The 14705-nt window shown below is 36.9% G+C and overlaps 1 protein-coding gene across 1 annotated transcript in view; it reads left to right on the top strand.

The window, feature by feature from the left end:
• Positions 1–352: 352 nt before the first annotated feature.
• Positions 353–14705, top strand: part of LOC308268827 (phospholipid-transporting ATPase ABCA3-like) — a gene marked incomplete at both ends in the record, with an annotated part of 110558 nt that continues 96205 nt past the window's right edge. The window contains 4 exons of the mRNA XM_080703931.1: positions 353–542; positions 4139–4327; positions 9436–9563; positions 12139–12280. Of these exons, the coding sequence (XP_080560057.1) occupies positions 353–542; positions 4139–4327; positions 9436–9563; positions 12139–12280 (649 nt within the window). The remainder of the gene's footprint in view (positions 543–4138; positions 4328–9435; positions 9564–12138; positions 12281–14705) is intronic.

Raw genomic sequence — 14705 nt, 5'->3', positions numbered from 1 at the left:
CAATAAAAGTGTAAAAATAAAAGGAAAAAGGAATTTGTCTATTTCATTTTTACTCACTTTTCAACCCTTGGGAAATTCTAGTGAATAAAAATTACGATTGTTATTTAACAGAAAAAATTCTATCTATGAACCAGCTATCATAGAATGAAACTGCTTATTGGCCACCTATATATTCTTTATAAAGTATCTTGCTAACTTAATATAAAAGAATTAGCCATTTACAAATTTAATGACATTTTAGGAAATTAACATAATCTTGTTTTTTTCCCCCCAACATTTCTAGAGGCGGAAAGTAAAGGCTTTAGTTGTTGAAATTATCCTAACGATCCTATTTGGTATTATACTTCTGGTAATGCGGAACATTATTGTTATAACGAAGTTTGGACCTTTCAGTTTCCGTGCTCGTCCTGCCAGTGATGTGCCATCCTTCATCAGGTCTCCCATGACTTTGCCTTGGGAATTGGCTTATGTGCCTTCCAAAAGCACCGTGATACATCACATTGTGGAAAATGTGAAAATGAGTTTAAACCCCAGAATGAAAGGTTAGAAATTAAAGTTTTCTTTAAAAAATGATCTTAGCAAAGACATAGTGTTTTTAATTGGGCAACTTAAGTAAAACATTGTAACCAGGTATTAACATCTTAAATATGATATTATAAACTTTGTTAAACTTGAGAGTTAAATTTATATTCACTATTTTCTCCATATAGCCCAAAACAGTAATATTTGAGCAACAGATGACTGATTTATTTTTAGATATTATCCAGTTTTGCAATACTAAGGCTTCATTATTTCTGGTTGTGCTTCCAAAACCTAGGTAAATATAATTTTAGGGGTATATGATGGTGTGTAACCAATCCACAAAGGTACAGAATAATCATGAGGCTTCATTCTGAATGCATATTCAGTATTCCATTATTTAAAACATCATTCATATAAAGATGTTGTGCAAGCCATTTTCTGTTGCTATAATGGAGCATCTCAGGCTGGTAGTATATAAAGAAAGATGCTTTATTTACATACAGTATTGGAGGCTGAAAAATCCAAGATTGGGTGTTCCCATCTGTTGAGTCCCTGGTGAGGGCCTCCTAGGCTACATCACAAGATTGTGGGTTGGGCATCAAGATGCAAACATGTTTAGATCCTGTGGAGACAGGAAGCTAGAGATATTCAAGGTCATGCCTGCCCTTTTCACAACAACCAACTCTTACAGGAACTACCGCAGGTCCTGTAAAACTACATTCATTTCTTCTGGGGGCAGCACCCCCAGTGACTTTATAACCTTCCAGTAGGTCCCACCTCCTAAAGTTTCTACCAGCTTCACATCACCATACCAAGGGCTAAGCCTACAGAACATGAACCTTTGGGATACACGTAGGCCATATGCAAACCATAGCAAGTTGCTATGTAGAACGCTATGTAGTTGCATAGTAAAGCTATGCAGAATTATTTTAAGACTTTCCAATTTCTCACTGGTCTTTATATTCTTACCTCTTTCTTTCAGAGCTAAACTCATAAGTGTTGTGGGCACTTCTCTAGTATCCTTTTCCTTTTATATAAACACATACACACATCTATTCAATTATGTATTTTTTCAAACTATATTGCCTGTCAAGGGATTTGAAAGTCCTAGAGAGTAGATGCCATCTCAAAACATCTACTCAAAAAATTTTTTAAATAATCTGTGAAGCAAAAGGCTATAAAATTCCCCATGACTTAAAAAATCACAAGTATCCCAACAAAGGTAGAAAATATTACCATTGAGTTTGCCAGAAAGTTCTGTGGCCTGATTACTTGTGAATCTTTCATTTTTTCCTTTTAGGCCATTGAGTTCTGTGCTCTAAGACACCATGTATGTTTTTTTAATTAAATGTAAGATATTGTAGATGAAATATTTTAGAGACTCCTGAGGCTGTATCTTTATCCAAAGAGAGTTAAGGTGTTTTTTTTTTTTTTTCCTGGATAGTAGATCCTTTTGATCCTATTGACGGCTGGGTTTAGGACTGTCCCATTTCAGATGAGATTGGGTGCATTCAGGGTGATATGCCCATAGACAAGAGAACTCTATTTCAGTTTTCTCTTACTTCTGTGACATAACCCTAGTGCCTGGTCCCTGCCTAGGGACTGGCCTTTCTAAGGGTCCAAATGAAAACCTAGAGTATTTAAGAAGACCCCTTTTCTTTGTGGGGCTTGAAGTCAATTCTCTGTCTTCCTATCAGTGCTCAGCTCCTGAAATCACTACTGAGCATTTTAGCCTGCAAGCTACTGTTCTTTCCTTGCTTTCCAATTATTTAGAAGACCAGAAGCTAATGCCTAAGCTTTTGTCCCTCTTCCTGTTGCTAGCCAAGGCAGCTGACATTGAAAGATGAATACCTGGAGAGACAATTTTCAACACTGAAGGAGATCAGGAATAATGAAAGGAAGAAAGCTAACAGAACCTCTAATACCAGGAGAATCAGAATTAATATAGCTATCAGAGGGGTGGGAAGAGACACTGCTCAGGTGTATACCAGCCCAGCCCTACTCATTGCTGTTGGCTTCTCATTCCAGCTGGGATTCAGTTCTGCCAAATGTTGCTCTATCATCTTAGAATAATACATTTGTTTTCTTATGCATGGCAGTGATTAAAATACCAGCTACACCCAGTACAGACTTCAAGGAAGTACCATGTATACATGCAAAAGTGTGACCTTGTGTCCACATGCATACGTGCGTGCGTGTGTGGTGCTCTACTTATTGGGGCAGGCAGAATTATGTGTCAAATGAGAGAGATTGAGAGAGATTGGAGGTTATATTCTTTTAGTGCTAGAGTTGGTTTTTTTTTTTTTGAGGTGAAGGTTGAAGTCACTATGATGTACAGTGGGAGAAGCAAATGAGTTAAAGAATTTGAAGAGTTATTGAAATGATAAACCCTAGGATCTAAGCTATAAAGGAAATGAGATCAAGAGAGAAGATGGATTTTAAATGTCAAGTGACTTGAGTGTCAAATGACTTGTAGTTGAACACCTCTGTGGCTACACATCATAAAACCAGTGTACTCCAGCTTCACACATTGATGTCTAAACAGCTATTTTCGTAGGACAAACAAGAATAATGAGCATTCTTCTCCACTTGTAAGATGAAATTATTATTAGTGCCTAACTACTAGTATAAGGTAGTTTTAAATGTCAAATGAGTCAAGAATATAGAGCACACAGGAGGCCCTCAGTAAAAATGTCTTTTATTATGCTGGGTGTGGTGGTGCATGCTTTGCCAGCATTCAGGAGGCTGAAACAAGAGGATCACGGATCATGGTTCGTGGACAGCCTCAAATACTTAGTGAGGCCCTCTGCAACTCAGTGAGACCCTGTTTCAAAATAAAGAATAAAAAAGGGGGAAGGGGGTATAGCTCAGAGGTTTAATGCCCCTGGGTTTCACCCCCAAACCCACAAAAAATTGTCTTTTATTACTACAGTAACCACAGCTTCCGGCTCTGTCCCCCTCCTCCACTGCTGAGTATCAACTTAAGCCCAGCCTCCCAGTGAATATGAAGAAGAGCCATAGTGGCCAATAATACCTCTTGCATGTTGATACCATATTCCATTTGCCAAAGAATAATTCAAGACTGGAAAAAAAACAGTAGAAGACATAAGCAGAATCCCAGGTCTATTTCATCTATAAAACCTGTCCTTTTACAATTTTGATTTAGATTGCTGCTGCTTGGATTCCTTCAAGCAATGAAAGTAACCAAATTTACCATCTTTTGCCTTCTACTTCTTGGTCAAAGGAAGTTAATGCTGCCTTTCACTCCTTTCTTGTTTCCTCCCCTGGAGCTTATATTTTTAAGCCATCTTGGTCTATGCAGCCAACAAGTTATAAAGGGAAACTGCAAATATTTAGCTTCACTGGAATTCAAGAGCATTCTTATTTTACTCTCTGTGATTCTTCTTTTCCTTCCCATCTTCTCCTAACTCTTAACCTTCCATGCTGTATTCTGTTTCTAGCACCTAGCACTTAAACTTTGATAATATATTTCTAGCCATGTTTCTACCCTCCCTGTTTCCCTCTTTTTGTCTTAATATGGAGTTGCTCTCCTGGACTTTGTTCATTTGACCCTCTGAGGCTCTCATCTTATCCTGTTCCTGATAAACTTGTGTAGGTACACAACTGATTTTCAGCACTGAAAACCCTACTTTCAACTTTGAAATGCATATTTCAGCTTTGCTCACCCCTGGGATGGGGATCAGGTCAGGTGTTACACACCTGACATTTCCTAAGTTTGCCAAAAGCAGTAATAATGACCTCTCGTGGCCACCAACAATGTGCTCAGGTCTAGATGGCAGTTCAGGTAGACTTTAAAGGATCACCAGACTAAACTAGCTTGGAGCCAGGCATGCTGGTATGTGTTTATAATCCCAGTACTTGGGAGGCTGAGACAGGAGGTTCATAGGTTCAAGACTAGCCTCAACAACTTAGACTTTGTATCCAAATAAAAAATAAAAAATAAGGCTGAGGGTAGAGCTTGGAGATAGAATGCCCCTGGGTTCAATTCCCAGATCCACACACAAACACAAATAATAAAAACAAACTAGCTGGGGAAAGTAGAGTTGATCCTCATTGTTCATGAATGTGCTTAATTGCTAAAATTTATGTGCCACCCAAAATCAGAACTCGCTGCACTTTTGAGGCCATTTGTAGGCATGTACAGAGTGGCAAAGAATTTTAAGTTATTTATTTATTTATTTATTTATTTATTTATTTGGTGTTATTGGGGGTAGAATGCAGAGGCTTTCTACTTCCAGGCTATACTCCCAGACATATTTTATATTTTTATTTGGAAACAGGGTCTCACTAAGTTGCTGAGAGCCTCACTAAGTAGCTGAGGCTGGCTTCAAACTGGTGCAATCCTCCCATCTCAGCCTCCCAAGTGCGGGGATTACAAGCGTGCACCACCACACACGGCAAACTTAAGTAATTTAGGGGACAGTCCAGGATGAGGTCAAACGAGGGGATACTCTTTCTTGTTTCCTTTCATCTTGTAAACAAGTGTCCTTATCTTGGTATAGTTTGCAGTTTAGTGCTTTTTTTTTTGGTTGAGGAGTTTGTTTGTTTGTTTGTTTGTTTAAAATGACTCCAGGTATATTGCTGAAGGACTGTCTGGTGTTCCTGAATGCAAGAAAGATATAATTGTGTCTAGGGAGAAAATGCCTGTGTTTAGATAAGCCCCATTCGTGAGTTGCAGTGTTGCTGGCCATGAGTTCACAATGTTAATGAATCAATACATATTAAACAAGGTATCTTTGACCATAAACACACACAAAACCAGGTTATGTACTGATTTTGTGACAATGTTGTGAACAGTTGTTTGTAGGAACCTAATACTACATGTACAAATGACACCAAAGTATTTTCTAATGTCAGTAAATTTTCACACCAAATCCATTGATTGAGCACCTCAAATACTAAAATATTGTCTCAAATATCAAAATCATAAAATGGTTTCATTCCCTAACTTTGGAGTACTTTTATTCAGATATTAGACATTATCATGCTATAGGACTTTGAATAGATTACATGGATTTTTTTTCTTTTTTTTTTGTCATTCAGAGTCGATGCTTTATTTTTATATGCTTTTACACAGAAGTATTCGGTGTTAACAACTTTTGGCAAAACATATCCTTAATACACCTGGATACAAACAACTTTTAGCAAAACATGTTTTCAGTACACCTGAGTACATTTTACATTTTTTTTTTAGCTGATTAGACCTGCTTTATTTTCCCAAAGTAAAACATTTTGCTCCATAGTAGAAAAATTTCAATTTATAATAATCAGTTTATATTTTATACCTTTTATGTATATTCTATATATTATTTAATAACAGTTTAAATCAATTTCTGTTGAACCTTTATTTTTTGAAATGATGATTATGATGATGTACTGGGGATTGAGCTCGAAGTGTTCTACTGCTGAAATACATCCAAGACCTTTTTATTTCAAAACAGAATTTTGCTAAGTTACTACACACTGACCTTGAACCTGTGATTCTCTTGTTTGAGCCTTTCACTAACTTACTATTATTATAAGCATTTTAGAATAAACACACTTGGCTCAAATGAAGTAAAATTAAAAGTAGATCTCCTCTTTCCCAATTCTGGAAAATGAGCAGAAATGTTTTCTAGGAAATTTTTGTTTATTTCCAACTTATTTTTTGGATCAACTTTTCATCTTAACTGAGGGAAGGAAGGAAACTCACATACTAAGCACTTATATCTACCCACAACATTTTTTATGACATTTGTGTTTTGTTTTGTTTTTTTTTTTACTTTGGGGGATCTCAGAGATATTATTATTTTTTTTAATTGGTGCACTGTATTCATACATCATAGTGGGATACAAACTTTTGTAGACATACATGCACACATTGCCCAGTCAGCCCCCACCCGATCCCCACCCCATTCTCTCCCTATCCCTCCCTCCCATGCTTGGCTTAGTGATTGACATCTAGTATTATAGCAATTTATCAAAAATTAAAAATGATAATCTCACATAGCAGTTTCATTTGTCTGATACCAAGCTTTTGATGACTTAAAGATAACATTTCAATATTTCTTTTTGCTTTCTTTCTTACCAGAGAATCTATTTTTTTCTTTTTTTTTTAGGTGAAACTATCATACATTATTTATTTATTTTTCAGAAAAAAAAATCTATCCTAATATGGAATATGGACTCTAGGTACCCACAACAATCTTGAAAAAGAACAAAGCTAGAAGATGTATATTTTCTGATTTCAAACCATATAAAGCTACAATAATTGAAACAGTGTAGTACTATTCTAAAGGCAGATATATAAACCATTGGAGTTAAATAAAAGCCTAGAGCTAAATTCTTCCCTATATTGTCAAGTTATTTTTGACAAGGTTTCCACGAACATTTGGTGGTGGGAATAATAATCTTTTAACTAAATATTGTTGAAACATAATAACTACATGGAAAAGAATAAAATTGGACCCTTACATAATCCCATATAAAAATATTAACTCAAAATAGATAAAAGACCTAAATATAAATCTTAAGACTATAAACTTTTAGGAGAAAATCTGGGTCATAAAACCTCACAACATTGAAATTGGCAGTGATTTCTTGGTTATGATTTCAATGGCACAGGCAACAGAGGAGTATACAAACTCCCTAAAAAATAAAAAAAATATTGTATATCCAAAGACAATGTAAACAGAGTTAACAGTTACTAATAGAATGGGATAAAATATTTCCAAATGCTATATCTGAAGGTATATTAATATTCCAATTAGAAATCCTAAAAATTAACAACAATAAAGGCAAACAATACCCTTTAGAGATAGGTAAAAGACTAACATAAATAATGAATCTCCACAGATAACCAATCTTAGTTGTCTGTTGGATGGAAAATCTTGTTTCTCTAGTTCTGATGTGTGTTACCTATTTCTTCTTTGTAGTTAATCTCTTTGAGTATTTTCTCTAGTGCTGGTTTTGAAGACATAAATTCCTTCAGTTTCTGTTTGTCATGGAAGCTTCTTATTTCTCCATCTAATTTGATAGAAAGTTTTGCTGGGTAGGAAATTTTTGGCTGGAAGTTGTTTTCTTTCAAAATTGGGAATATGTTACTCCAAGCCCTTCTGGCTCTCATAACTTGGTTTGGGAAATCTGGAGTGATTCTAATTGGTTTGCCTCTGAATGTCACTTGGCCCTTTGCTTTTGTTGCCTTTAAGATTCTCTGCTTGGCTTCCACATTGGTCATTTTGACAATTATGTGGCGTGGGGATCCTCTTCTCCGATCCTGTCTAAAGGGAGTTCTATAAGTTTCCTGGACCTGTGTATCGACCTCTTGCTCTATGTCTGGAAAATTTTCTGCTATTACTTCCTTGAAGAGATTGTTGATCCCTTTGGTTTCACTTTCTTTTCCCTCCTCTATTCCAATTATTCTTAGGTTAGCTCTCTTAAAATGGGCCCATATTTCTTCAATATCAGATTCCTGCTGTCGGATATTTTTTCCTAGATTAGAAACTATGAGTTCATTTTTGGAATGATCATCTTCTAAGAGCGAGATTCTGTTCTCCATGTGTTCTAATCGGTTTTTTGTGCTTTGAATTGAGGCCTTTACTTCATTAATTGCATCCTTTATCTCTTTTTGGCTCTCTCTGAGTTCTTTTCGAAGCACCTCTATTATTTCTACAGTTATTTTCCTGATTTGATCTTCTAGAAATCTCTGAATTTCTGTTTTATCGGGTTCTGATGTTGTGGGGTTGTGAGCATTCATTGCTCCAGTATTATTCCTCTTTCCCATGATTTCGGAAGTTTGTGCCTTCTCTGGGTTCTTCCCTTGGGTCACTATGACTTCACTTAAGGTGCTCTGGATCTCGAGTCAGTAGTATCTCAGACCCCACTACTCCTTTACTTGGTTTTATCACAGAGTCTCCGACCCAGAGAGTCGATAGAGGCTGCTTTAGACTGTGGGGGGTGCCAGGTTGCACTTTCTCCTATGGTGTGATATCACTGCCACCGCCCCTCTCCCACTGGGTCAAGTCCCAGGGAGTACAGTACTGGGATTTCTCCGCTGTGGCCCGCAATTTGACTCACTGTTCTTGAGTACGCAGATGTAGCTGTACTGAATTCGGTGAATTCGGTGCTGCTGCCACTGGTGGCAATATGGCGCCGCTGCTACGCCCTCGGCTGTGGGGCTGGTGTTTTTTTTCTTGGTTTTGATTTCCACTCTGAATCCCTGCAGCGTGTGCTGAGCTCAGCCACTGGGAGCTTTAGATGCCCTCTGCGCCAAGAAATCCCGCCTGGCTGTTCCGCAGCGGCTCCCCTCAGCTTGCTGTGGCCGTCCCGTGAACTTGCCGGTGCCGCCTGCAGTATGGCGCTGCTGCCGCGTCCTCGGGCATGAAGCTGTGTCCTCGGGCGTGAGGATCTCCTCTGTGGCTCTGTTCTCAGTCCGCTTTCTCTCTGGAGCCTGGTGATTTTTTTTGTTTCTCTGGTGATGTTGTTTTCTGGCTTTGAAAGGCGCTGATTTTGTGGTAATGGAGATTTGTTGTTAGCGGGGCTCTTAAGCCCCGCTTTTCTCGGTCGCCATCTTCCCGGAAGTCCGGATTTTTTTTCTAATTTCCCTTCAGGATAGAAATTTCAAAACGGACACATTCTTCATCCTTATCTTTCTTCAATATGCATTTTATTAATTATTGTTTTAAACTTGTAGTACAAAATTTTAAACATCTAAAATTTTAACACATATCAAATATTCATTACTTTGTTATGCTAATGTTTGAACATCAATGTCTTGAAATTTATGACATTTGGTCATAAATTTACTTGGCCTTTCATCATGCAAGTAGTTTCCAATCTTATAGATGGGAAAGGCTGTCATATATTTTGCTTTTATGTAATCAACTCATTAATTAGATTTTTTTCTTTTTATAGTTATAGGCTTTTCTTCAGAAAGAGATTTTGAAGATTATGTTATACAAACTGATAACTCTAAAAAAGTTCTGGCTGCAATCATATTTGACCATGACTTCCAAAATAACTTAGATCCTCTGCCCCTTAAGGTGAGAAAACTTTATGTAGAAAGCCTGTAATTGTACTTCTGGTTTCTAGAAATTTGATGACGTAGAAGGATCATTATTTAATAAACATAGATACTGTCTTTTGCCTATGATCATGCTGCTTACATATGGCAGGTACTTGAATCTGAATCTAACATTAGTGCTTGTGTATTTATTTAACCAGGGCTTTGTGAGAGAAATAGATTTACTACCTACCAGGCCTTAATCATAAACAGGCATCACAGGAAAGGCTCACAGTTAAGGACATTGCCTTTGCCCCTTATCTGATACAGCAGCTGTCTCTAACCCTGCAGACAATACTGAAGCAAATCCACAATTCCTCGTTTCCCTCTCAGAACACCTAACGTGGCAAAGCAGCCAGCCACATCTTCACTAGCTAGAAGCACAGTGCACAAAAATTCCTCTTTATTTTGAATGAATCTCTTAATTTCTGATTTTCAGTCTAGAAAATAACTCTAAGGCTTAGCTAGGCTGAGTCAGAATTAGGACAATTGCAGATACTGAGAGAGATTTTGATAATAGAGCCCAAGAAGAGACAGAGACACTGCTTCAAACTTCATGTCTCTCATGTTGAGGGGAATGACCAAAGTACAGAATACAGATATGTATGAAGCCACCCCTGCTGCTAAGTTATAGATGGTTATCAGTAGAACAAGAGTGAGGGAGACCACCTTATTGTCCCAGCTCATTACTTCCGGATGTGTCAACTTCCCTCAAGTGACTGACTCAGTGTGGGCTGGTGCTGATCTAGGCTCAGCAGTATGTAAGTAGCCTGGCCAAGATACTCTACAAACCACATCCCTACTTGCCATCCTGTAGTCTCACTCGCCCTGTTCCTCTCACCTGTCTGTCTTTTACCCTTTTGTGATTGTACTGTGACTACACATGTCTCTTTTGACTATGCATACTCCTTTCTTTCTTTAACCTCCCATAAATGCACTAAATTTACCTTTGTCACTGAAATTGTTTACAATGTAAATATGTGTGTTTCCTTTAGTAGATTTGGAGCTCCTTGAGGAACAGGGGCCATCATCTACTTGTCCCTGCTGATGATTTCTCTGGACTGATCCTTTTGACCTTTGCTGACTTTTGGTCAAAAGCTGTTTAAGCCTTACATACTGTGCCCAACAGTTTTCTCAGTCATCCAGAATTGCTATTATCTTTTAATTAAATAATTAATATAACTCCACATTTATATGTTATCATATTCCTCCTCTATCTTCATGTTAACATCCCATTCTTTCTCTATCCTCATGTAATATTCTTTGTGTTATAATCACTTTTAGAAAAGAAAGATATTTTCCTCTTAGAACACTGATTTAATGGAAAGGAATTAATAATGCCTTTTGAAATATTTCATTTTGATGTGCATGCCAGCTCTCTGTCTAGGGAAAATAAATTCACAATGATGTACAAATTGCCATTGTGTTTGCTTACTACAAACTTATGCCATACATCCATTTTGGATTTTGCAGTAGTGGGGATGGAACCCAGAGACTTTATACCTTCAAGCGACACCCCCAGACCTATTTTTTATTCTTTATTTTGAAACAGGGTCTCACAAAGTTGCAAAAGGGCCTCACTAAGTTGCTACAGCTGTCTGCAAACCAAGATCCTCCTGTCTCAGCCTCTCAAATGCTGGGATTACAAGGATGCACCACCATGCCCAGTTCACATCCAGATATTTGTATTTTATTTAGAAGCAGGGTCTCACTAAGTTGCTGAGAGCCTCACTAAGTAGCTGAGGCTGGCTTCAAACCTGTGCAATCCTCCTGTCTTAGTCTCCTAAGCGTGGGAATTAACAAGCATGCGCCACCACGCCCAGCATCACATCCAAATATTTTTGTGTGTGTGTGTGTGGTACTGGGGGTGGAACCCAGAGGCTTTCTACCTCCGGGCTATACTCCCAGACCTATTTTATACTTTATTTGGAAACAGGGTCTCACTAAGTTGCTGAGAGCCTCACTAAGTAGCTGAGGCTGGCTTTGAACCTGTGTGATTCTCCTGTCTCAGCCTCCCAAGCGCAGGGATTACAAGCGTGCGCCACCACGCCCAGCTCTCACATCCAAATATTTTTGAAAAAACAATTTCACAAGCAGCTGGGTATGTGGTGCACACTTGTAATCTCAATACTTGGGAGGCTGAGACAGGAGAATCGCAAGTTCAAGGACAGCCTCAGCAAATAGTGAGACTCGTCAACCTAATGAGACCCTGTTTCCAACTAAAAGAGTAAAATAGGGTTGTGGGTGTAGCTTGGATGTAGAATGCCCCTGGGTTGCATCCCCAGTACCCCCTCCCCACATATACACAAATTCACAAGTTTTAAGTGACACATTTAAGGGACATAGGCTTAAGTTTCACTGGTGTCTAAGCATGTATTATATGCCTCATGACAGGTTTGCTCTCACTTCTTGATGTCCAGAATCTGCTTTGTCCCTTTTCAGTATATTCTCAGAATTACATACTCTCAGTGCAGTTCCTTTTGTTTCTGTTTCCTGCCTAGTTATTGTTATCTTTTACATTATGGGTATCACTTGTTTCTTATTGCTCCTTCTAGGTAAAATATTCTCTGCGTTTTAGTAATTTTAGGAAGAACAATGAAATTGAAGGTTTTTTACAAAAGAAAAGCTGGTTAACAGATTCTCTCTTTCCACCTTTGACTTTGGAAGGACTTGCAAACCATTTTGGGGAGGATCCTGGTAAGCAGATCTTCAACTATACTTACCTTAATATCCTTTTTCATAGGAATACTGAGAAACTCATATGTTTTCAACTTTGTGATGAAAGCTGTTTATTTTTAACCAACTATATACTGGTGGATTTTTTAAACATAAGGTTTTATTGTCCAAAATCCCATACAAAAATACCAAAATTTTGAAAAATATATTTTATCATCTTTTATCTTTTATAGATCATTACCATTATATACTCTATATTTTACATACATTTATTTATAATATTTTGACTTTCATGACTTAATACATTTGTAGATACGGACAAAGCCACTACCTGGGAACATTCATTCTAACAGGTCTTAATTGTATTAATTATATTGCTTGTTATTCTGTTAGGCTTATGAATCATTTTTAATATGATGATAGCAATTCTAAGTTAAAATTTATTACACAGACTCCATTAAGTCTTTAGTGTCCTTTTTGGGGTGTTTTGGGACTAGTAAAGGTGCACCACAAAATTGTACACTTAAAAATTATTTTGTTATGGGAATTTTATCTAAATTTAAAGAAAATTATCTTACCATCTATGATCTTAATTGTCAACCTGATTGGATTAAGAGATGCCTAGGAAATCAGTAAAGCACACTTGTGGGTGTATCTGTAAGGGTGTTTCCAGAGAAGATTGGCACATGGGACAGCAAACTGAAGGAAGGAGGTAGAGCATTACCACAATCCAAACAACAAAAAACAAATGAAAAAGATAAAAATAAAAAAGCTTCAAGGACCTGTGGGCTAAAACACAATATCCAACCTTCATGCCATCAGAGACTGGGAAGGAGAGAGAAAGAGAGCGAGTAGAAAAGAACTCGAGGAATAATGACTGAATTTTTTTTAAGATTTGGCAAGAAACAGAAATCTACACACTCAAAGGACGAATGAAATTCATACCAAGACATACCATAAGCAAACTCTCCTCCCAAAGAAAGGGGGGAAATACTGTGCTTACAGGAAAAAATAGTTTTTAGCAACAGCTTATTCATCATTTGAAACTATGGCCATCAAAAGAAAGTTGATAAATTACATTTTTATGTGTATACAACTATGCCACAATGAAGCCCTCCCATTTTTATAGTTAATATGTGCCAATAAAAAAACAAGTTTCAAAATCTTTCTCAAGTGCTGAAAGGAAATTTGTTACCAGCAAAACTAAGAGCATGACTAAAGGTAATTCTCTGAGCATAAAGGAAATGACTTTTTAAAAAGGAAATTTATTTTGGACATCAGGAAGGAAGAACACAATAAACAAAAATACAGTACAAATACAGTATTTTCTTGAGTTTTCTAAAGTACGTTTGATGGTTGAAACAAAAATTTTAATACTGGTAAACGTTATTCTCAATACATGGAAGTAAAATATTTAACAATTCTATTATAAATGAGGGAGAGTTGAACATAGTGGTGCACTCCTGTAATCGCAGTACTTGGAAGGCTGAAACGGGGGTTACAGGTGTGAGATCAGCTTCAGCAACTTAGTAAGATACTCAGCAACTCAGTGAGACCCTGTTTCAAAAGAAAATTATATATAACTTGGAGGTAAAATGCCCCTGGGCTCATTCCCCAGTACCAAATAAATAAATAAATAAATAAATAAATAAATAAGAGTAAATAGATATAAAAAGTTGATGCTTCTATACTGTACTCAAACTGAATTATACTAGTAGACTGAAAGTTTACTTATATATTAACAAGTTATGATTTTTTAAAAGTGAATAAATCAAATAGCTGAACACATACAAAATTGAAACCCCAGAAGTTAAAAGAGAATAGAGCAAAATATTTTTGAAGAAATACTGGCTGATAATTTTCCAAAATTTATAACTTACACAAACTACAAATCTAAAAATGCTTAGAGAAAATCAAGTAGAATTAAAACCAAAACAAACAGAACTCCCTGTCTAGGCATATCACATTCAAACTGCATAAAATCTATGACAAACAGAAAACTTTGAAGGCAACTGTGTTGAGCCAGGGAGAGGTACTTTATTACAAAGGAACAAGAGAAAATTCACCATTGGCTTCTTGTAGGAAAACCTGTAAGTAAAAAGGAACAAGGCGATGTTTTTAAGTTGCTGTGGGGGTAAGAGGAATAACAGTTAACCCAGAAATCTGTTGACCAAATAAAAATGTCTACCTACCTAACCCTATCAACATGACAGAGAAATAAGACGTTCTCAGGAAAAAACAAAGCAAATAAAAACATGAAATAATTCATTGCTAGCAGTCTTACTCTATATAAACATTTAAGGAAGTCCTTTAAACAAAAAGAATATAAGGTAGGCAAGAAACTTTGAGAAACAAATGAAAGAATCAGAAATGGAATAACTTAAGGTAAAATGTAACCTTTATTCTTATTTTTAATTCCTCCAAAAGATAACTAGGTAAAGCAGTA

This window comes from Muscardinus avellanarius, assembly GCF_963383645.1.
Source record: "Muscardinus avellanarius genome assembly, chromosome: 10".
NCBI classification, from domain to species: Eukaryota; Metazoa; Chordata; class Mammalia; order Rodentia; family Gliridae; genus Muscardinus; species Muscardinus avellanarius.
This window is presented reverse-complemented; position numbering and strand designations above follow the sequence as displayed.